General features: G+C 39.7%; 1 protein-coding gene across 1 annotated transcript in view; it reads left to right on the top strand.

Moving 5' to 3' along the window:
* Positions 1 to 24,991, top strand: part of Parp8 (poly(ADP-ribose) polymerase family member 8) — a 166,204-nt gene that overhangs the window by 74,206 nt on the left and 67,007 nt on the right. The window contains exons 4-7 of the mRNA XM_031360006.1: positions 12,846 to 12,883; positions 21,010 to 21,099; positions 21,782 to 21,852; positions 23,333 to 23,410. Coding sequence (XP_031215866.1) covers positions 12,846 to 12,883; positions 21,010 to 21,099; positions 21,782 to 21,852; positions 23,333 to 23,410 — 277 coding nt within the window. The remainder of the gene's footprint in view (positions 1 to 12,845; positions 12,884 to 21,009; positions 21,100 to 21,781; positions 21,853 to 23,332; positions 23,411 to 24,991) is intronic.

The raw sequence follows: 24,991 nt of genomic DNA, 5'->3' as shown, positions 1-24,991 counted from the left end.
TCTGAGGTGAAATAAAAGTAGGAATTTCTCCAACCACATTTCATCTCCAGTCTCTACATGATTCATCTTATGAGAGCTCACACCTTTTCCCAGGTTTCTTGACTTGTTCCCTTCCTCTTCAGACTGGAAACCTTTAGGGAGTTTTGAGGCCAGTTTTCTTGGCAGATTCTGAAAGCATGACTTTAAGAGGTTCAGTCATTCCTTCTTAATAATTGCTTGTCATTCCCACTTAATTGAAAATTATCTTCAAGTCTTATAAGAGTAACCTTAGTTATAAAGTCAACGTATCCTTATAGAATGGGAATGCTCATTTCTATTGAGCCAATGAAATTCACCATGTTGCAGGAGAAGCAAAAACCATCACAAGGAGTTCGTGACTTCTCGTGTGTTCAGAGATAATCAGATGTTGCTTCAGAAATGTTTCACAGTAGTGTGTAAAAGCTATGTCCGCAGAACTTAGAAATAGCTTAAAAGAAGGAGTATAGGTTCTCTCAGCTTTAGAAAAGAGTATTCAAGCCGCAGCAATATATAAAGGGATCTCTACAACTAGATGTCCGTCCTGCACCAGTTAATTCTGTTTCTTGTCAACCTCCTTTCTTTGGCTTTGAGACCAACAGTGTATTTTCTGCTTCGACAATGAGAACCCTCCATGCCAGTGTTCCACTGAGGTGCACATCCAGACTGTTGACAATGAGAACCCTCCATGCCAGTGTTCCACTGAGGTGCACATCTAGACTGTTGACAATGAGAACCCTCCATGCCAGTGTTCCACTGGGGTGCACATCCAGACTGTTGACAATGAGAACCCTCCATGCCAGTGTTCCACTGAGGTGCACATCCAGACTGTTGTCAGAGGCAGAGTGTTGTCAGGACTTGCCTCTCTCCTTTCCTAGAACCAAAGAGCTTCCTGTTTTAGTAACTTGTTTATGCTTTTGAGGCTTTGCATAGTCATTGGCTTAAGAATGAATTGTATTCATTAATTTAATGCTGATCAATTAACTTCATGATCAAAATATGTCAGTGTAATTGTACTTTTTGTTTTAATCTTGTGAGAAAAAACATGTTTCAAAAGTTTAACGAACAGTAAAAGCATGTTTGATTTTAGTAAGGTATTGATAACTGATCTGGGGACTGAAAGCAGGGGCACACCCTGTTGGGTTGATATCTTCCACAAGGACTACATTCCAAAAAGAAGCAAGAGTAGTGTTGAGGAGTTTGTGGCTATCTAAATTCAGCTGAACACACACAGAAGGTCTGGAAGACTGACGTAAAGCAACAGGCATTTGTGGTTCTGCATTTTTTTTTCTGGTAACCTATCTACTTACATTTTTTTGAAGTTATTCTTAGGTCATAAATTCCATAAAAGTTCAGAATTGTATCACTTGAAACTCTAAATTAAGTTGCTACTATATTCTGTATGTCAGATTCACTAGGCATTAGGTGTAGCATGAAAATATACTTAACTTATTAAACTTAGTGTTCAATGCAAATTAGCATATCCTTGTTTAAAAAAATCTGTAAAATTCAGATGGTGTCAGCTAGGTAAACAAAAATATTTCCTGCTGGCTTAACACAATGAAAAGAAAGTCATGGTTCATGAGTTAAAGGTTTATAATGAAATTTGATGAGGGATCTTTCTCTGTGAACTTTTCTACAAATTATCTCTCTTTCTCTTTATCTCTGTGTATGTATGTGTGTGTGTGTGTGTGTGTGTGTGTGTGTGTGTGTGTGGGTGGGTGTGCACTCATGCACATAGCCAGTGTATCCTTAGATTAGCTTGATTGTGGGTATCCTAAGGCTCTAGGAGAAACAGAACTTCCTCATCCCCATCCAGGACGAATGAGTGAGTTATTTCTTGCATAGTCATTTTCTAAAAGTCTAAGCTGTCCTCTGTATAAGCCACTCTGAAGCATGGAACACAAGCCTTTGATAACTCTGTCAAAGGGAAGAGGTGTAATATGCTCTTGTTTTGTGTTTTGAATTTAAATTGTGTGTGTATGTGTGTGTTTACAGAGGACACTTTGTATGTTGGTCTCTCCTATCCTTACATAGGAGAGAGACTGAACTTAAGTTATCAGGCTTGAGCAGAAAGCAGTTTTATCTGCTGATCCATCTTACGTTTTGTTGTTGTTTGTTTGTTTATTTGTTTGAAGCCCACTGGCTTCACCGCCATGAAATACAGCATGACCTTGAACTTGTGACCCTTCTGCCCCTACCTCCAGCGTGTGCTACCACATCTAGGTATAGCGTGCGCTGGGGATCATGGGCCCTGTTGCCTCAGCTGCATCATCGGCCCTTGGGATCTATTGCTGATTGGCTTGTTCCGTGAGCTTTCCTCTCCTACCTCCTGAGGGGAAATTTTTCATACATCCTTTAAATGGAAGCAGGGAGGGATTTTGAGGAGACCTGGTGTTATCTGTGGCTGGAGAATTTTGTTTCTTCTCCATCTTTATTGTGAGTCGGGGCAGGAAGTAGAGAAGCCATTTTCACTGAGTCCCAATCACACAAGCAGCCTTCCTCTGCACACCATCCTGTGTGTAATCCTCTGGACAGCAGTCAGCAGTAGATGTTGTCTTCCTGACCAAATAAGCAGCAGGCAGCCTAGCTCTCTAATGTAGAACACAGTCCAAGCCCACCATAAGCTAAGTAAAGGCCATCCTTTGTCTTTATGTGCGGTATGATCTTTAAGGTTTGAGTGATGGTTATTATTTATTTCTAAAGTCATTTTGAGTACGTTTATTTAGCATTGAAAGATGAAAAGATTTGTAGGTTATAAATAAATACTAATTGCACAAATACAGTGCTCTCCGTGGTAAATGCATGCATGACATCCTCTACTTAAATATCGTTGACTTTTGCATGGAACTAAGACATTGTAAAAATAATAAAGATAAAAACTTGGCTGAAGACAAAACAACAGTGTGCATCAGTTTTAATCACCAAGAAGAAACAGGGCCTTCTGCATTCATAGACCTATAGGAGAAGCAGGTGGGAGTGAGTCTTGCAAATGGGTGTGTCATTTCAAAGGGTGACTGCTCTGGCTGAGACCCACACGCCTGGGAAGAGATAAGAAAGCATTTGCTCAAATGGCACATTTGAACTAAGATCTCAGAGGCCAGGGTAAAGTCAAGGAGGCAAAACGCATAGAGAATTTCAGACAGGGATGTGGCACACTGAAGGGATGGGTCTTGCCTAGGAAGAAACCAACCAACAAAACCCCAAAGCAACACAGCCCAACTCAGATGGCTCAGCAGCAGAGCCCTTGCCTGGAAAGTATGACTGGCAGTCTGAGACCTGAATTTGATTACTGGAACCCACATAAAGTTGGAAAGAGAGGACTAACTTCCCACAGTTGATCCTTGGCATTCATTCCTATGCCTTGGGAAGCCTCACACACTCATTATATATGCCCAGTAATAATAAATAAAAAGTTAAAGCCACTTGAAAAGAACGGGTTTTTTATGTTTATAAATATTTCATCTGCACATATGTGTGTCTATGGCATGTGTATCTGGTGCCTGTAGAGGACAAAGACATCATTGGATCCTCTGGACCTGGAGTCACAAAAGTATGGGCTGGGATCCAAACCTGGGTCAACTGCAAGAGCAGTACTTGCTAAGCCATCTTTCCAGCACTGGCTCTCTTTGGTTTGGTTTGTTCTGGCTGGATAATCCAGAAAAATACAGAACAGTGATGTGAGAGGAGGCTGAGACTGGTAGGCAGCGTGCTGTGAGGCCTGCAGCTTTGATACTCTGTAAGACATGAACTTGTCGCGAACTCACTTTATGTGCCGTAGTTCTTTGGGGGATTCGCTCAGACGGTCCAGTGCTACCCATGGTGTTTATCTCTCTTGAGTGTCGATAGTATTTCCTCAAAGTTTTTTTCTGCCATGCAAAAGCTTGACTTCAGGGATAGAATTATTCTCTTCTATTCAGTCTTTACGTCTTGGTGTGTTGTGTATGCAGCAGCTCTTGTGCTTTTATGACCACTTGGAGGTTCAGATATAAAACACTGAAGGTGAAGGCCTGAAAATCTGAGTGACTGTTCATCACTTGAACATTAAATTTGTTTTGTTTGCACACTGTACAGAAGAGAAAAGCCTAGAGATTACTTTTTGAGGGCAAAATATGGAAATAATGATATAACTGGTTTATTACAAACATTAAGTATTGGGTGATGACATATTCTACCTTCTACCTAGTGTTTGTATCTTGTGTGAACAGTACTGATTTCTTCTTTTTTAAATTTTTTTAAATTTGGTTTTTGGTATGGGGCCTGAGCCTAGAGCTTTCAGCACCCAGGGCAGACATTCTACTTCTTAGCCATACCCCAGCTTTGGGATAGCTTTGTCTGTCTGTCTGTTTGTCTATCTGTTTTGTTTGTTTTGAGATAAGGTCTCAAACTCTGCCTGTACCAGATCTCACTTTGTGGACCAGGCTGGCCTAGAACTCACAGATTTCTGCCTCCTGACTTCTGGGACTAAAGGTGTGTGTTATTATACCTAGCTGGCATTCATGTCTTGATGAATTTGCATCTGTTTCTCTTTTCATCTACATTCACAGATTCTGTCGACTCTTGTATGCAATTGCAGATGTGATAAAGGAAAAAAACAGACTGCACTCCTCAAAGCACTGATGTTAATTACAGTAGCATCCTCCTCCTTAGGTACTTTCAAGTTCAGCCCCTCTACCCCCTCAAAAGGATACTTTCTTAGACCCGTGCTCCAGAAGTGAGGAATAGAAGCTGCCAACTGGACTCACTTTAAACACAAACAGGGAAAATATTTCTTTATGTTGGTCATGCTACTTTATCTCTTCAGAGGTTAAAAGACAGACAGATAGACAGACAGACAGAAAGACAAAGATATCTCAGAGCTGGGGTATAGTTAAGAATTAGAATGTCTTCCTTGAATGCTGAATGCTCTAGGTTCAGCCACCATACCAAAAAAAAAAAAAAAAAAAAGATAATCAGTACTGTTCACACAAGATAATAGGTTTAAACATTATCAAAATGTTCTGAAAATGGGAACATCTATGGTTGACTACCTTAATGTTTGGTCAGCATCTGCAGGGGCTGATCATTTATCTACTTAGCTTGAGGATGTGTTTCCTACGTTGAAAACTTCTGACAATGGTTTCGATGCTGAGTAAAGACCTGGCAGGCATTTGCTTAGGAGACAGGGAGCCATTTGTCCTGCATTGCCATTAGCGGGTTTAAGTTAATGTGCTTAATTCTTGTGTGGAATATATGATATTTAAACAATTCCCAATCAAACCTTTTTCCATCTGACACTGGTGGTTTTCCACCAGCCCACTTCTGTTTAGGAGAAATGATAATTCCTTTCACTACGTTTTCAAAATGGTAGTAGTTTACATAAAAACTTTAATGTGTAGTACACTCCTGACACATAACTTGCTAATTAATGTTGAATTGCTATAGAAACTGTACAGAAAATAACTGGTGCTTCCATTTTTTTTTACTTATTTATTTATAAATCCTCCTGTCTAGTGTTCCTCTGCGTTTTGGCTCACACCCTAGGGAGCTCTGCAAGGCACCTGCTACCGTCATTTTGTAGACTTGAAAATGCGACTCTCAGGGATTGTACGATGGTGACATCCAAAGGCCAGTTTACTTTTTCACACCACAAGAGGCTCAGAAAGGCATGTGATAGAGAAGTCTCAAACTTACTGTGTCTGTGGTGATTGTGCATATGTGCACAGTGTGGTTGCAGGCAACATTTTCATAAAAATTTAAATACTCCCTTAGGTAGGGAATTGCTATGGTATTATGTTCAGGGATTTTGAAAAATATGGTCTGTGCCATCCTTCCAACTTCAAAATTATGTGTTGGGTAGTATGCCACCATGTCTTGGTCCTGAGTATTTGAGAATCAAAATTGTTGTTCTTCCCCTGAGGCCTGGAGTAGATTCAGGGTCCAGGTCAAGTGTTACCTACAGGAAGGAACCTACTCTTCTGTCTTGGTGGTCAGGGAAGTTTGTGAGGAACTTGGCCTGGTATTGAGTCCTGAAGGTGCTTGAGGTATACACCAGGCAAATAATGCTTTATAAGTGTAAACAATAATACTTCCTGAGTAATTTGTGTGTCTGGTCTTACTCCTTTTAAAATGTATATTGTCTAATGCATGCAGCAGTTGAAGCAGAAGAGTACTTACTGATGATCACACAGCACAGTTCATTGTGGCAGAGTGTCAATGCAGGATTCAAACCTGTACAACCTGGTGTGTGTGTGAGAGAGGTGGGGGAGCATGGAGGGAGAGGGAAAGAGAGACACACAGAGACAGAGACAGAGAGAGACAAAGAGACATCTCAGTAATGATACAAATTGGAACATTAGTGTGTGAGGCAGAATAGAAAGGAGGAAAATTACCAGGGCATGGGAGGGGAGAAGAGCCCTTCTTTCAGGAGCTCGATCAAAGCTTCTCCCCGGCTGAGCATGAAGACTTCCAGCACAATTAATTTCTGCTGTGAAAAGTGCCTGTGATGAAGTGCCTGCTTCTTCTGGGGGGAGAAGAGGAGTCAGTGATGTCCCTGCAGCCACCACTGCCACGGAGCAATGCCTGTCGCCAGCATGGCTGTAGTGTAAATGTGTGTGAACAGCTCTAGTGCCTTGTCTCACTGCACATTGTAGTTGGTGTAGTTGTACTGACTGAAGTGATTCAGATATGCAGGAAAGACTTTCATTCAGGGAGGGAGGGGAGCCACTCTTCTCAAGCAGCATTTCTGTAAGTATGCATTTGTAGTACATATATATTTCTTATGGAAACATGTATCATCATACAAAACATGTCCCTTTTACCAGATCAGAAATAAACCTGCTTGTTTCACAAACGACCACTTTCTCCTTTTGCTGAGGATGATTTGAACCTCCGATCTTCTTGTCTCTACCTCCCCATGTACTGGGATCTGAGATTTAAAAATATTCTTAGGGTAAGGATGTAATTCAGCTGGCAGGATGCTTGCCTGGCGTGTCCCAAGCCTCAGTCCAGTCCTTAGCTCTGCATAAAGCTGAATGTGGGCACATATATGCCATTTCTGCACAGAGTTGGAAGTAAGATCACAAGTTCAAAGCTATCCTTAGGTATACATGGAGTTCAAGGCCTGATCTCGCAAACAAAGTCTTCTATCCCACTGCCTTTTAAGTTGGCCTAGGGTTATAATCATGCATATACAATATAATACTTTGAAATCTCATCATCAGTGTGCATGTGAGTATGTGTACCACAGCATCAGTATAGAATTCAAACCCATAACCCCTTCCCTCCTTCCTCCCCATTGTTGGTTCTGGGGGTCAAACTCAGGTTGTCAGGCTTGTACTGTTTGGTGGCCAGTGCCTTTCCCTGCTTAGTTTTCTCTCTCTTCAGCCCTCATCTGTTTATTCTAAGAAATGTTTTTCTTAATATCTTTGTAGTTAGATTTTCCCCCACTTCTATAATGGCATCGATATTATAAAGTATACACTTGTGACACTAATGGAACAAAAATCCCAAAAGAACTGAGGGTTTATGGGATCTTTCTGGCCTATTGGTAGGTTAGGCTTGGCTGAAATGAGAGATGTTTGTCTCCTTCTGTGTGGATGCAGCTTACTGTCTGTGGGTCGCTAGTGGGGGAAATAGTTGAAATGCCTGAGGGAGTAGTCAAATAGCAGTCTCCTTTGCCTTAATATGGAATAAGATGATTTCACAGCCAGAGAGCAAATGACTAGGTTTTAGAAATTTGTCGAGATTTAGAAAAGAAAAGAGAAACCAAAGGAATCTATGAGATATAGGGCCTAGGGTCAGTGGGCCAAGCCTTTAATAGCTGATGTTGAGGGTCTTCTGTGTCTGTGTGCTCACACACCTTAGTGTCCCTGTCCCTACGACAGCATTCAGGAGTCTAGGGGACAGTGCCAAGCACAACTCAGTCTACCATTTGGGAATTTGGGGGCAAGGTTGGAGTTCACAGTGAAGGAACTAAAGGTGCTATTGAGAGCATTTATCTAGAGCCGGGCATAGGATGGACTGAAGCTTTGACTTTGTCAAGAGATGAAGTCCAGATCCAGGGTCTAGAGAGGAGGATGAGGTGAATGAGGCCTCGGGTCTCTATGTAGCTCAACACTGTCGTGACATCATATTGATGTGGGTGATGGCAGGGGACCAGTGAAGTAGGAAAGTGCTCTAGCATCTCCTAATGCTGAAGTTACACAGGCATCACAGCTAGTGATTGGTGAAGAATGGAGGAACAATGGCCTGTTGACCTGGGCCATTGTTGAATGCTTTCTTGGGAAATGAAACATGATAATGAATGAAAAGGTGAATGTTGTGGGTCTTGAACGGGACCAAACAATCAAACTGTGCTCCGAATTGTCCCTAAAGCACTTTGGGTGAGGATGGGTGGGATCCCAGGATAGGTCCATTTCCCTCCACAGTACCAAGGAGGCAGAAACCTCACGCTTCATGGCAGCGGCAAGGGTGGTTTCTGTTGTTTTCAGCATCTTGTGTCCAGGTGAACAAAGAAGCTCGGGGCCTGCATTGCTTTCTACATCTTGCTTTTCCTTGTGTGGATTCTAGAAATCTGATGTAACTAGGAAAGCTGAGAGCTTTCAAGGCTCTCTCTGTTATGAGGAAATGTGCTTTGGAAGCAGCACACAGGACAATCCCGGAGTTTGCTTGCTCTGTTAATCCTTGGGCCTTGTGGACCAAAAAAAAAAAAAAAAAAGAGTTCAGGACGCAGGAGTTTTGCTTTGCAGATGGCAATAGTGTTGGGAGTCTATTATAAAATGCAGGCATTGCATCCAGCGCCTCTGACATGTTTTCTGAGTCTAAGACTCCTTTATTTTCAGTCTGGGTTCTCACTTCTGTTTTAAGACCCTGTTCCCATTACCTCATGTATTAGCTACCTTTCCTTTGCTGCGATAAAACACTGACCAAAGCCGCTTACAAAAGGAAGGCTGCATTTGACTTGCGGTTCCCGAAGCCCAAAAGCTCATCACAGGTAAGGAGACACAAAAGCAAGTGGCAGTCAAGGTGACTGTCGAAGCTAGCCGACAGCTCACACCTTGAACTACAAGCACAGGGGGTCACGGAGTCTACCTCCAGTGGCATGAGTTCCTCTAGCAAGCACAAACCTACACCTCCCCAGATGCCATGACTTGGATACCACATATTCATACGCAGCTTAAGTGTGCTCATTAAGACCACCACACTTCCGCACTATTCTTTTAAGTTTTTTTAAAAAAATTATTATCATTATTATTGTTTATTATTGTTACTATGAGACAAGGTCTTTCCCTGTATTCCTGCCTTTCTTTAAATTTGACCACCAAACCTGTCATCTTCCTACAATATTTAAATAGTTTTCTTAAAGCTGAGAACATGGGAATGAGAAGTAAGTGTGTATCTTTTCACCTCCCCATTAGATAATTCAGAAGGAAAAGGATATAAGGTACAAATGACAAATTTAAATGCAGGAATGACCCTGGGAATGGTTCCAGTAATAGGAGTAAAACCCAAGTGTAAGGGTAGGTGTCGGCGGAACATTGGATGGCTCCTTTCTGATGGCCTCGTGCCTCTGCTGCGGAGCGACGTCTTTCCTCGGGCCAAATACTATCGGAGGACTTACACAGTAATAGAAAGAATTTATGGATTCCAGCGTACACTGCTGACCAGAAGCACCTCAAGCTGTGGACCACATATAGATTATACCAACCAACATGTCAACTGACCTGAAGTTCTCTGACAAACCTTTTTAATATATTCACAACACAGCATAATCCAGGACCATGAGGGCATTTACCCTCTCAATCTAGAGCTTGTTTCAGGGTTTTCTCCTGTCATATTTTGAGTTTGCCAGTATATCATTTGCAGGGTGTATAGAATTCATTATAGACAGCACTTTCCAGCCCTACTCTGAAAGCTACTTAAGCTTTCCTCTCTGCCTTCCCTCCACCCCCAACCTTGCCTGCCACCCATTTGGCCCTACCCATTAGAGCCTTGAGTTTAATCATCCAAGTCTGCTCGTACTAGATTGTTTCTGCAAGCTACAGACTGAAACTGATTAAGATTTTACAGGCCTGGTGATTTTCCTCCTGGTATCCACCCAAAATTCAAGCTTTAGGTCAGGGAGCTGATGAATCATTCAGCAAGGTGTTTGTTTTCTGTTTGATTCTTGAAAAATTAGGCATGGTCATGAACATGGACTGTTCCCTATTATTATGAGGCCATTAGCACCTAAAAGTAAAATTGTCAGTGTTAGCTTTAGTTTCTGATAAATGTAATATATTCTTTTTTTCATGAATCAAATTGAATTCTCCAGAGAACATTCATTCATATAAAACGCCCGTTAATTTTAGTGCTTGAGGCTCATAGTGGTGATGCACACTTAATCCCAGCATTCTGGGGATGGGGGTCAAGTCTAAGGATCAATGTCAAAGTCTCCCCTGGGTTACATACTGATCCTGAGGCTAGCTTGAGTTCTCTGAGACCATGTCTTCACAAAACCAAATAAGGCAAACAGAAAGAACTGGAGCTGGGCTAAGATTTCTGAGCTGCTTCTGAATGACTGGTGGAATAATGGGACCTTCCACCAAACCATCACAGAAGACCAGGGGGAACCTAGATACGGAATCTCCAGTCTTTCTGAACTGAGACTGAAGTTGATTTTGTATACTCTATTACCTAGTTAGTAAGTCTGCAAACAACAGCAGAGCTCCTGCTAGTCGATAGCAGGTTCCCAGACTGGGCAGACAGAGGAAAGGATTATAGATTCATTTGACATTTAGACCTCGATTTGAGTGAAAACAAGGACACTTAATTTGGTTGAGACCATAGGGTGGTGGAAATTGATTAAACTTGGAATTTGGTATAATCTTTGTCTAGGTGCCTGGGTTCTCTGTCATATAGAACAGCTCCATTCGAAGGGGTAGACTGATCAACAAGAAGTTTATTGCTCTGTAGTAGATTCTCACTGTGTTAAGTGAACCACGAGAGAGTGAGCTCACATTGGGTCACAGTGTTTATTTCTCCCACCAAGGTTGACGTTCCAGTGACATGGATGTTTTACCTCCTTGATGTTTGACTCAGGGCTGGGGTTTTGGCTGGGCTCAGCATCTGACATTTGGTCTCATCTTCTCATTTCCTTCCTGTACATCCCACAAAATCTTGCTCCCATTTTACTACTACAATAGGGTGATAATTTGTGTTTTCCTTGTTTCTATCTTAAACATTACCACTTGAGTAATTTTTTTCTTTTAGATAATAATTTTGCCTTAAGATGACATCATTGTGATTCTTACTTTCAGTTGTGTGTATGAAACCGCACGCGCGCACACACACACACACACACACACACACACACACACTCACACACATTAATATCATACTCGAGATGACAGAATTGGAGAACTATTGGAGAACTGATTGGATGATTGGATGGCTTCATGGAGCTTGGGACATTAAGATGAAAGGATGACAAATAAGTGAATAGTTCCGGGTCCTGATTATGTAGTACGTATATGTCACATGCAAGACAGAACAACACAGAATAATTCACACTTTAATGTCTATTTCTTGGTTTGGGTGTTCTTCTTTGTGTTATAAGATATAAGCAGCATCTTATAACTGGGTGGAAGATACATGAACCTTTGTACATTCCTTGCATCCATACATGAATCATATTTATTTCCAGGTTAAAAAGTAAATGATTGGGCTTTATACTGCCCAGGCTCTTTTCCACTGTGTTCAGCTTGGTTCTCTGAATTAGTCATCCATGTTATCTCCTTCGATTGTTCTGCTTAAATATGATTTCACATGAACATGATTGGCTTCTCTACTTACTAATTGAGCAGCAAAATGTCCTTCATGAACAGTAACATATCTTCTCTGTACTACTCCACTAACCCATTTAAGTGTCTACTGTCATATTAATCCTGGGTGTCATGCACTAAAACGGTTGACCGTGGACTGATGTAAATGAATATGGAGCTCAAATCTCAAAGGATTTGCAGTCTTATGCATAGACATAGAAAAGTGAACAAATTGGTTATCTAAATGTCTAGCACCTGAAACACATTTGTAGAGCCATAAGCATTCTGAGAAAGGAGTTGGGAAATTGTCGACATATATTTTAATTCTTTTCTGAAGCCATTCTGTAGTCCTCAGAACTGATAGCATTTTGTTTGTTATAATGGTTGGAAAGACTGAATTAAGAAGAATAACTTAGCTACATGCATCTATCATCTCATTAATTTTAAGTCAACTGTCCTTTTTTTGTTTGTTTCTGAAAAACACTTATGGGGAAGCAATGGCTAGAAATGGAATATGGAGTGTAAAAAATAAATTAATTTATAAAATAATAAAAAAAAAAAGAAAAAAATAGATGCTGGGTTTGTGAGCCCAGCTGGGTGGCACAGTGTCTAGTGTGTACAAGGTCCTGAGGTCTATCCTCAGCAACATACACATAGAATTTAAATTCTTGAATGCAGTACTAACTACAGAACATACTCTCTGCTATGGAAAGAAGACTTGGGAGAAGTCGGAACTGAGAAACAATTGCTCATTGTGAGGAAGCTTTGTGTGTTGCTGAAATGAAAAGGCTTGTTTTTAATGAGAGGAAGATACCCACCAGGAGAATAATGACTGTTTCCGGAGCATTGGGAAGACCGACTGACACTCAAATTCACATCTGCGGGTTTCCTGTATCCCCTTTACGGCAGCCCTCTGCTCTGGGTGGGCAGTGTGCTTACTCTTGTATCTGTATAAATAGACGGGCAACAGGGGGTCAGATTTTCTTGTGTAAAAGCATGACTCTTTCCACAGTAACCTAAGCCTTTGTCTTTTCCCTGTCTTTGCAGTGTATCCTACTCAGTACACGTCTCAGAAGACTATCCAGGTATGCTCTCCTTAAAGCTTTTAGTAAGCACTTTTGACCATGTTATTCTTCTGGAGAGTTGGAGCATTTGTACATGCACGGGATCATGAAGCGTTGGCAGAGGAGGCATAAAGAGAGAAGAGCCCTGTTGATTTTAAGATTCTCTAGCACCGGGCCCAAAAACAAATGTGATTTCTGATGTAGGCATTCTTGTGGACTTACATGACAGCTTCTTTAAAAATAAAAAATTAAATGCTTACTGCAAATGGAAACAGAAAAGAATTAACTGCTAAAGAAACATTTGACAATATCTTCAAAACAAATTATGAATACTGCTTATTTTTAAGAAATAAACACACAGGCAGGGTGTGGGGGTGCACACCTTTGATCCCAGCACTCAGGAGGCAGAGGTAAATGAATCTTTGCGAGTTCAAGGCCAGCCTGGCCAACATAATGAGTTACAGAATAGCCATGGTTACAGAGAAACTCTGTCTCAATAAATAAACAAGCAACACACAAAGACAGACACACACAGGCACATACAACCACAGCCCCCCCCTCCACACACACACACAACAGACACACACTACAAACACATGCACACCTGCAGAGAAATTGTTCAAAAGAAGTAACTGCTTTTCCATATAAAAGCACAGCTAGGCCAGTTTAGAGAATTTCTGATTTAATTGTAGGGATGTAGTGTGGTAAACCAAGTGGCCCCAAAGTATAGCTCCCTCTGGTGGTGAAGAGGTTGTACTTGTTTTTTTTTTTTTCCTTAAGTCATTGGACTGCGGCTTGGAAATATAACTTAGGTATAAAAAAGTTAAATAATACATATTTAATGTTTAAAAAGACCTATTTATTTTACTTTAGGTGTATGAATGCTCTGCCTGCATGCAGATATTCGCATCATCTGGATGCTTGTTGGACCCCTTAGAACTAGTGTTACAGGTGATTGTACACTGAGAATTGAGTCGAAGTTCTATAGAACACCGTGCTCTTAACAATTGGGTCATTTCGGCTTGGCAGTGGTGGCGCACGCCTTTAATCCCAGCACTTGGGAGGCAGAGGCAGGTGAATTTCTGAGTTCGAGGCCAGCCTGGTCTACAGAGTGAGTTCCAGGACTGCCAGGGCTACTCAGAGAAACCCTGTGAAAAACCAAAAAAAAAAAAAAAAAAAAAAAAAAAAAAAAAAGAAACAAACAATTGGGTCATTTCTCCACACCCTTAAATTTTATTTTTATCTTATTTCTTTTTGTAGTCTTAGGGATTGAATATAGTCTTGTGCATGCTAGGCAAATGCTCGGTCACTGAGCTACCTGCCTAGCTATTAATTGAAATGAATTAAAGTTTTTAATGTGATTGGGTGTTTTGCCTGATTGTATGTCTGTGCATCATGTTCACAGTGCCCGTGGAGGCCAGTAGAAGGTGCTGTATTCCCTGGGACTAGAGTCATAGCCGATTGTGAGCGGCCATGTGGGTTCTGGGAATTGAACTCAGGTGCTCCGGAGGAGCAGCCAGTGCTCTTCTTCACCACCCTCCCCAGACACTAAGATTAGAAATTTCTAAATGAAACATTGTTTTTTTTAAATTTATATTGTTTTTACTAAAGTTTCATGTTGGAGCAAGTTTGTAGTAAATTTCCAAAATAATTTCATTTCCACAAAGTAACAGGATTTAGATACATGTTTGATCTCAATTGAAGCAGGTTTCAGTTTGCTGGGGAGAGAAATGGGTCTATGCACTCTGCTTTAAGTGCTGAGGCTGAGGTTTGAAACGGCTGACGTGTCTGGTATATCTGACATAGGGCTCAGAAATCAGGTACCAAGTGCTACTTTTAATTTAATCTAATACTGAATGCCACTATGGGTAAGAGGAAAAAAATGTCAATTATGACACTTTTACTTAAAGGATATATGCTGAAGAAACTAAATCATGCTTTGTAGGACATGGGACTTAGTTACAAACTATCCACACTTCAACTCTAGTAATTGTTGCTTCTGGGGATCTCTGATCACTGCTTTTCAGGAGCTCCAGAGTGAACATCAGTGTGACAGTATTTTCCCTTTTATTAAATTTTAATACAGATTTCTTTTTAAGATTTATTTTATTTATGGTTGTACAGATGGCCGTGAGCTATCATGTGTGTGGCTGCTGGGAACTGAACTCAGGACCTCTGCCAGCCTAGCTTGCTCCGCCCCGCTCACTCTGGCCCACCTGCTCTGGCCCCCTTGTTCCTGCATAATTCATTGTAGCTGTCTTCAGATGCACCAGAAGAGGGTGTCAGATCTCATTATGGGTGGTTGTGAGCCACCATGTGGTTGCTGGGATCCGAGCTCAGGACCTTCGGAAGAGCAGTCAGTGTGCTCTTACCTGCTGAGCCATCTTGCCAGCCCCTATAATACACATTTATTTGAGGTTTGTTAGTTAATGTTTCACTGTTTAGATTGACATTATTATATAAAATTATGTTTGTTTTTCTTTATAAAAACCGTAACTCCCTCCTTCCCCCCAACTTCCTAGAATTTCTGGAATAATTTTCAATAATAGAAAATTTGGCAGCTTTGTATCAAAAATAACATGTTTCTACTTGTCAAAACAAAGCATCAGTTTTTTCTTACTTACTGCGTTTTAGAACATTAATGACTATTGAATGTATTGAATTTTTTCCTAGCCTCTGTTGAGGAATCCTTCCCTCCTTTAATTAATAAGGTGACAGGTTATGTCATTCAGCATGCTGTTGTTACCTGGTGGAACTGTGTGTGCTTTGTTTTGTACATGGTGTTATGGATTACAAGATGCTAATGGAACCTCCTGGCTCTGAGCTTTAAGAGAGCCAGCAAGGATGCCTGCCCAAGCTCGTCTTTACAGATGTGGGTAGAGTATTACCATGCTTGTCCATTCACTCCATGTCTGTAATTTTTTTTTCTGAGTGTCTTTTTGAAAAGTTCCTGTGTTGTTGAAATATCTGCCTTGTTTTTTTGTTTTGTTTTGTTTTGATTTTTAAGAAAAAAAGTATTTTATACCATTTGGTCTATTATTTTAAAAAGTAATCTTTCATATCTCTGGTTATCTCTGTTCTCCGTTGTCTTGCTTATATTTGTTCTTCTCTTCCCACACTTTGGTTTGGCTTATATGACCTTTCCTGTATTTAAAATTCTTTTAAGCAAATCTCTCCTTATACTGTTTTTGTCTTAATTACTAAATTCAATAATATTGGTAGCACCTTCACTAATTCCGCCTGGTAGTGTCTCTGGGCTTATTTAAAACTGCCTTGATGATGGCTTGGCTCAAGTATTAGCTGACCACCTAATCTTGCTTGTATTGTTTCCTTTGTCCTGCATGTATGCCACGCCCACTTAAGTGCCTAGGAACAATTGTCAGTTAACAGTTTTGTTCACCCACTCATGCAGTCACTTAACACTCTCTTCACAGTCTGTGTGTGTGAGATGAAGACTTAGAGTCAGTCTTTCATGGAATGGAGCACACATAATGAATGGCATAGATACAGGGTCACTCTTTAAAATCAAGTGAAACCGTGAGGTAACCCTCTGGCTTCAGTGAGTCTTCCAGAGAAGAGAAGATGTTGTTTGTGGTGATGGATTTGAAAACGGTGTATGCACTGGAAGTCACAGTTTGGCTTTGCTCAGACTAAACTACTGCTTGTAATGCTCACACTTTCTCTAGTTAGTAGACTTAACTACTGTGGTGACTTAAGTTTCCCATCTCTTCTCTGTTGGATCTAGAGGCATGAAGTGGTAGTTTCTAGATTCCTTTGTCCCTGTGGCTCCAGAGCCCTGACTTAGAAATGACATACACAACATCAGTGGGACTTGGAATCCTAACACTGTCAAAGTAGAGGCTTTAACATGTGGTTATTTTGATAGTTAACAAGTGTTTATCTCTCATAAGATGCTGCAGTTTTCCAGTGACCCCAGTTTCCATATTTAAAACACAACCGAGTGCCAAAGTATTGACTTTTTGATTCAGAAAAACATTCAAACTTCACCACATAATAATTGTATAATCAATTAATTGCTTAAATAATTGTAGAGAGTTAATTACTTTTAGTATTGGTTTCCTTGTCTTCTATGGGGATGATGATTGGTTGGCTTGAAACATATATGACAAAAATGACTTTTTAGAGACAATTCAGGGAAGATATTGAGATTATATATTTATCAGTACAAGCACCCGTTCGCTTAAGTTACATAGCAACAATGAATGGAATGTCTTGACTTAAATGACTTTGTACTTGAAAGTGAGTAAAATCAGTGAGAGTTGCTTTTCTGCAGCTGTACTTTTCCATCCCAGGGATCTGTGGGAAGCTATAGTAATGATGGTGGAAATACTCATATGGTTAATAGCTTTAGAAAGCTCTCTACAGCCCCTATAAAACAAACTTAAGAACCTGTCTCCAGTGGTTGAAGGAAGGAGGAAAAACAAGACAAAGCTTAAACCCACAAAGAAAACTAAATCCAAATGCAACATTCATCAGAAGAGTCCAGTGAGGGATCTGAAGATCCCGAGTCCTTCCTTGATCTGTCTGAAGGAGTATGTCATCTTAAATGCAGTCCTCAGCCCTACTTATTTCTGACTTTCCCATCTCCAAACAAAGATGCTGCCGTCACCCATGTGAACCAGTTAGGGAAGAAGTAGCTATTCAAGTGAGAGTGAAGATGGATCAATTCATACATATAGCACTATGCTTATCAATGCCCTTCCCAATTTTAAATCTAAGACTGTAACTTAGGTAAAAAGGAACCTGTAATTAGTTGGTCTCAATATCTATATATTTTTTTAAGTTTAATATTTTGTCAGATAATGAACAAACACACACACACACACACACAAGCAAGCACACACATCATATATTCATTACTGTAATCAAAGCAGTTAACACAGTGTCATCTTCCAAGCTGTGTGTTAGGTCCCTGGAACTTCTTACATCTTCACATTTGTACTCTTTGACCAGCACTTTTCTACCTCCCTATCCTCAGCTCCTGGCAACCACCACTCCAGCACTACCCTCAGCTTCTTTTACTTCAACTTCCTTTGGTTTCATGAACACAAGAGCAGCAGTAGTTCTATGCCGGTTTTTGTCTTCTTTTATTTACCTGAGCTTAGGCTCACTCACCTCACTGCAGATTTCTCTCTTTTCTTCTTTTTTTCGAATGACTGAGTAGAGCACCACCTCATACGTATTTACCATAGTTCCCTCATTTATGTGTCTGTTGATGGATGCCTAGGTTGCTTTTACATCTTGTCCATGTAGAGTAAAACTTGAGATTGGAGGTAGCTTTTGCATATACTGATTTAATTTCAGTGGGCATGCCCAGAAATGGAATGAGAAGCTCAGTAACCCAGAAGAAACAGACAGATGCAGCCTTCTAGAATCCAAGAACTCTGAACAGAGTGATAATGACTGAGGAGACTGAGTCAGTTCCCAGTTTACAGGGAAGACAGAATTTGTTTCATTAAGTAGCACATAGCTTCCCATTAGTAGGAATAACTAAAGTTTAAGAGAAAAGAATTATCTGGCTCTGAAGTTGGCCATACTAGCTATTACCTATCATCCCAGCATTTATGGGGGTGTGGAGGAGGAGGCTTAGGTATGAAGGTCTCATGAATGTTGTAGACTGTGCACAAACACCATGTCTGCATGTCTAAAAACAAAAATGAAAAACAAAAACACCATGAGACCGAAGAAGAAAAAGAAAGAGGAGGAGGAGAAGGAAGAGAAAGATAAAAAGGAAGATGAGGAGGAGGAGGAAGGAGAAGAAGGAGAAAGAAGAAAAAGGAAGAGGAGGAGAGGAAGAGGAAGAGCAAGAGGAAGAAAATAAGAGTGCTTACCTTCAACCTCCTCCCCTTTTTTCAACCACTAATCTGAATGCATGAAGCTCCTGACAGTAGTCCAATTAACCCAACAATGGGCAGCTGTGGATGAAAAGTCAAAGTTTCTAGTAGTTGCTCAGTCCCATGAGGCTAGTTTCAGCTGGTCTTCTATATAAACTAGAATCCTAAAGAAGTAGGTTCCAGCAGATGTGCTGGCAAGTAAGCACAAGGAGTTGAAGAAGAGTGAATCTTCCTTCTTCCAATCTCCTTATGTGGGCCCCCAGTAAAAGGTGTGGCCCAGATTAAAGTTGTGTATCACCACACCTGGATCTTGGACTTTCTTTATCCCAGGATGACCTTGAACTCAGAGATCTCCTTGCCCCAGTCTCTGAACAGAAATTGATCCATGTTTCTATTTGTTGAGGGTGTTTAGTAAGTTAGGAGTAGTTGTGTTATAAGAAATTTGTATTCAGGTTATTTGACTCTTATTTTAATTTTTTGGTTCATGTTGTGAGGCTGGGTCTTACTATGTAGTCCTGGCTACCCTGGAACTCACGGTCTAATCCCAGGATGGCCTCAAACTCACAGACATCAGCCTCAGCTTCCTGAGTGCTGTTGTTAGAGGGTGTGCCATCATGTACAGCATATACATGGATACATACATGCATGTAAACTTACATATATATGTGTATATATGTATATATAGTCTGTGTGCATGCATGTGTGTATGCACGCACACGTGTGCATACATGTGTGTGCCATGCATATTTGTGGAGGTCAGAGGACAACTTTTAGAAGTCAATTCTCTGCTTCCAATGTGTGAGTCCTGGGCATTGAACCCAGGGCATCAGACTTGGCAGCAAAATCCCTTCCATATTTGGCCATCTTGAAAGTCTGGACTATGGACAGTTGTTAATGAGTTGGCAGTATTACAGATGCCTTTTAATCATTAATGACAAAGGTAGATAAACCACTGAGTGTTGTATGATTATAACGTTATTTTGCCATACTTAAAAACATGTATTTATTGGAGAAATAGGTACATTTATACATTTTGTTCCAGAAGCGAACATAGCGAATAAGAGATGTAAGGATTTAAAGTATAATTTAATGTTCAGTCTATGGTACATTTAGAGAAAATTAATTTGTAGAAAAATGATTCTGGTAAAACTGAATAGCAGCTTACCTAGCAGCAATATGGAGGCTGCAATTTCAGCAAATTGCTCCCTAGAGTTTCCACCCATCTTTTCCTCTGCCTCCTTTCCTTACTGATATTTTTGGGTTTTGTTTTAGACAGGGTCTTCCCATATGTCCTGAATTGCTTTCCACTGCTGTGATAAACAACACGACCAAAAGCAGCTCAGGGAAGGAAAGCTTTATTTGCCTTACGTGTCATGATCACAGTCTGGCATTGAGGGCAGTCAGGGCAGAGGCGGGAACTGTGAAAAGATGCTGATCACTGCATTGCTCTTTGCAGATAGCTTTCTTATATAACTCAGGACCACCTGCCCAGCGGTGGCCCTGCCCACACTGGGCCGAGTGACAGACCCCTGTCCTGCAATAAATTATCCATCAAGAAAATGCCCATCGACAGGTCCACAAATGGGTCTAACAGAAGCAATTCTTTAAATGTGGCCCTTTCTTCCTGCATACTAATTTGTATAAAGTTGATAGACTTAAGCAGTAAACTGTATAAAGAAGGCTGGGCTCTAACTTAATGATCCTCCTATGTCAGTCTTTCTCGTGTTGAGATTACAAGTGTGTGGCCAATATGTTTGGTTTTGAGTTTAAAACAAAACAAAACAAGACATCAAATGTCCCTTAGTTGTCTCCTCAGTTGTGTACCTTGCCTTTTGAAATAGACATTAATGTTGAACAGAATGCTATCCTGTGACATGAACCAAACAGCTGCATACCAATTATGGGTTCCTTTAGGCCTCATACATATTAAAAATGTATGAGGAGCCAGGCCTAGTAGAGTCCTTAGGAAACCGAGGCAGGAGGATGCTAACTTTAAAGGCTACATAAGGTGACTGTCTTAAATCCTTCCTCCTAACAGAAGGAAAGCATGTTTTTGAATACTTTCTACCTAAAATCTCTACGTTCATGAGAAGCTGTGGGCACCTTTGAAAAGGCCATACTTTTATGCTTAACTTATACCAAAGGCAGCATTTGCTTCCTTTTCCTCGGAGCTAATGAGAACAGCAGTATACCCTTAATGCGAATTGATTAAAGTGGTGAAGATATGATTCTGTTCCCTTTATAGAGGATGTGCACTAACTCTGCTGTGTCTTTACGCATACTTCTTTGCAGACAATACATACGTGTCAAGTTCAGAAAATGATGAGGATGTACTAGTCACTACCGACCCCATTCCTGTCATTTTCCATAGAATAGCAACAGGTAACGCTAGTGCTATAGTTTTCTTACCTTGATTTAAGTTTTTAAAATTGTTGTTGTTTAGATGCTTTTTGTTTTTTCAATATAGCAAATACATATATTTACCTCCTAGAAATTCATATATATATGTATATATATAATTTTCATATCTAAACTATATCAGTTTTAATGTATCATGTCCATATTACTCCTGAAAGGATTTTCATCTACAACGAACTGCTGGACAGAGTACAGCAGCTGTGGGTCACGACCCCTTTGGGAGGTTCAAATGACCCTTTCACAGGAGTCATATATTAGATATCCTGCTTATCAGATACTTACACTACAATTCATAACAGTAACAAAATTACAGTTATGCTGTAGCAACAAACTACTTTCATGGTTGAGGGTCACTACTCAGTATTAGGACGTGACAGTCCACTGAGTACAGAAAACCTAGGGCAGTCAAGCTACCTTGAAGTCAGTAGTAAGAGTTGAAGAAATCTCTGTGCTTGCTCTTTAATTGGTTGGTTAACATTTTTATGCACAATGAAAAACCAGAAGCTCTTGTGTGATCTATCTTTACAATATCTCTTCTTTTACAAAATGGGAAGAAAAGCCTAGAACATTTTCCTTTATGAACTCATGTATGTTTAGCAAATAATATGCTAAAATCCACAATAATTTAAAAAATTCTTTCTTGCAGAATTAAGGAAAACAAATGATATTAACTATTGTTTGTCCATAAGATCTAAATTACAAAAGGAAAATGGGGAGGTATGTAAATTACATTTTATTCATCCTTTTTTATTTTGATAGTGTTTTAATCAGGTATTAGTATCATATTTAGTATCACATTACAGTTGTGTATGGTGAATAAAACACAGACTCATGACATTCTGTATGGTGTTAAGATTAACCTGAGGAAGAAGTGTCTGCTAAATTGGTAGAAAAGGACCTAAATAAATAAAATATACATGCCGTGTAATTCTTTCTTTATTCTTGATATATAGCGATGTAGCTGACAGAGATACACCTTTATGCCTTATATTAAAAGCATACCTTGTTACATATAGCTTTGATGAGATGTGTGGTCTTTGAAGCCAAAATAACAGAAACAGGAATAGAGTTATATTCTAGTGGTTTTTATCTATTTTTAAAAACTTAAAACATATTTGTCTCATATCCTTGCTTTAATTTTGTTTTTTTACTGTGATCTATGAATAGCTGTCAGGGCATTAAACAGGGAATGAATAATGGGACAACAGTTTCTTAGTTGAAAGTTATGCTTGCTTACTCTCTTGCTTGCTTGCTGTTAGTGTCCTACCATTCATTGGAGTTTTCCTTCATTGTACACTGTGAAAATTACTACTCCAATAAAGTTTCATTGACCCAAACCTGTTAGAATTTTATTTGATTCAGAGTCCTGAGTGGTTTCCTTAAGAACTTGAAATTTAGGCATGATTAGCAACATGGATGGATGGAGTTCTGAATCCAAAGGAAATGCTGATTTTTTTCTTTTCCTCTTCTTCTCTTCTTCTTCTTTTTTTCTTTCTCTTCCTCCTCCTCCTCTTTCTCCTCTTCTTCATTAAAAAAAAACTTTGCTAATCATGACAAGGATAGACATACCAGTGTGAATTTTCATTGTACTTGAAATACATGACAGATGTTTGAGTCAGTTAATTAAAAACTCAGACATCAAATTAAAGCATTTTAAATTAAACACCATTTAAAATTTGAATTTCTAGGCAAGTCATTTCTGCATACTGAAAGTTCTCTTTGTATTATGATTCATATTTAGTTGCATAATCTGATTTTTTATATCATTCCATTCCAAGTTTCCTCTTCCATATTGTTGATTTGTGTTGGCAGTGGAATTGAAAACCATCTTGGATAAACAATGCAGATGAACTTTTAAATAAGAGCTGAATTAGTGTGAGCCTGTCAAAGATTTTATCAGAGAAGAGTTGCAAGCATAATTTATTGTACACAGTTTTTAGTGTACACCAAATATGAACCTGCAAGTATTAGCATCTGGAACTTTAAAAAAGATTTATTTTCAGTCAACTTCTCTGAACTGTGACCTCTGTTGTTCCTTTTTTTTTTTTTTTTTTTTTTTTTTTTTTTTTTTTTTCATTTTAAAGTTGTGTTGCACCAAGTGTGTGTTACATATAAAACCGATTCATTATACCCGAACCTGTCTGTTATGGCTGCCTCCTAGTTTGACCACAGAAATTTTCTTCTTTGTCCTTTGAAGGAGTCAAGGCAGAATAGTACAGTGGAAGAAGACTCAGAGGGTGACAACGACTCTGAAGAGTTTTATTATGGAGGACAGGTAAGCAGCCCTGCCTTCCAATGCAGCCATGTTTTTCTAGAGGAAGGTAAGAGCCTAGAAGTTACGCAGGCTTCAGAATGTAAGTAGAAAACACAACTAGCTTGTTTTTCACTTTCCACACATTTTCAATTCAGATTTACATTATAGATCTTCACACTGGAATCATCTACTGCCCTGATTAGTTAGAGAGGTTTGGGGGTTCAGTTTGGATTATTATTTGGCCTTTCACATTGTTTCTTTATTATTGAGTTTTGGTTAGCATGCAAGGAAATGGGTTTCACTTGGACATTTTCACACATAGATGTCCTACTCTGTTCTTCTTCACCCTTCCCCCTCTTTCTGGTCTTCTTCCTCCCTCCAATAACCCCCTTTGCTTTCATCAAAGTGTGAGTATTCCATTGTTCCTTCCATTTCTGGCCAGGCCACCTTCCTTCACTTTCATAGTGACTTTCAGCAACCCCCCACATACCTAGGTTTCACAGTGCGAACACCAGTACTCTTTGTCTCCCTCATAGGCTTAACAGGAAATAAATTTTAAAATATTGTCCTTTCTAACAATAGCATAGATTCTTAGTTTTAAACTGAAGGCGATTAATTTTTACAAATTTTGATTGGTAATAATTTTCTTGAGAAATATTTGTTTCTTGTTGAAAATATATGAGGAATATTTTAAAATCTGCACAAATAGCATGCCTGTGTATATGTTATATAGGTGATATGTAACTCATAAGACTCATTCAGAATAATGTTATAATTTAAAATCAGGCATGTTATTTTAAGATACAGCCATATAATATGTTGCTAGGTTTCTGTGACCTCCTTGATTAAATGCCTCTGTGGCTTGTTTTCCTGAGGGAAGGATAATATGATAAATTAGGCTTTTAAAGATAAAGTTAGTGTGGAAAAGAATTATCCTGACATATATTCAGAATAAAAATCAGTACTTGTTAAATCATACATGCACAAGGCAGCAGAAACATCAGCACGGTTAAGTAGGCTTACTCTATGGAATAACTTTCTAGATGTTGGGCAGTTGTCTAATATAGTCACTCCCCACACATCACAGCGTTACCAGTTTGCAAAAGAGGCCTTCTGAATTGGATTTTTCTTTACACTCCTCATTTTTCCGGAGGGGAATTTGGTGCTTTTCTTCAGTTTAGATTACATTTCCAGAATATCTGCCAGTCCTTCATCCCCTTTAAGCATTTCCATTTCTTCAGAAAATCACTTTTAAAAATGAAACATGTATCACTAAAAGTGCTGGAAGTAGACAAAGGGTCTACTTTTTCTAGGATGTCACTGTGTAGCATAAGTGCAAAGAAGACCCCAGTCCCTTCTTCTTTGCTGTTGGAAGGCAGAATGCACTGGAGTATTCCATCATGCAGACATATGTTTGATTTACCCAATGCAAATTGGAACAGTAGTCATAAGTCACACTGAGTAGGAATGAATGTCATATAAAAGATTACTTCAGAGCACAGTAAATACTCTCAGAATAAGGGACACAAAGAGAAGAAAACCACACTGTTAGTTGAGAGGTGTTCAGGTATGCCATGGATCTTTTAATGCACATGGTACCCT

The sequence above is a fragment of the Mastomys coucha genome, unplaced genomic scaffold (genome assembly GCF_008632895.1).
Source record: "Mastomys coucha isolate ucsf_1 unplaced genomic scaffold, UCSF_Mcou_1 pScaffold8, whole genome shotgun sequence".
Taxonomy (NCBI): Eukaryota; Metazoa; Chordata; class Mammalia; order Rodentia; family Muridae; genus Mastomys; species Mastomys coucha.
This window is presented reverse-complemented; position numbering and strand designations above follow the sequence as displayed.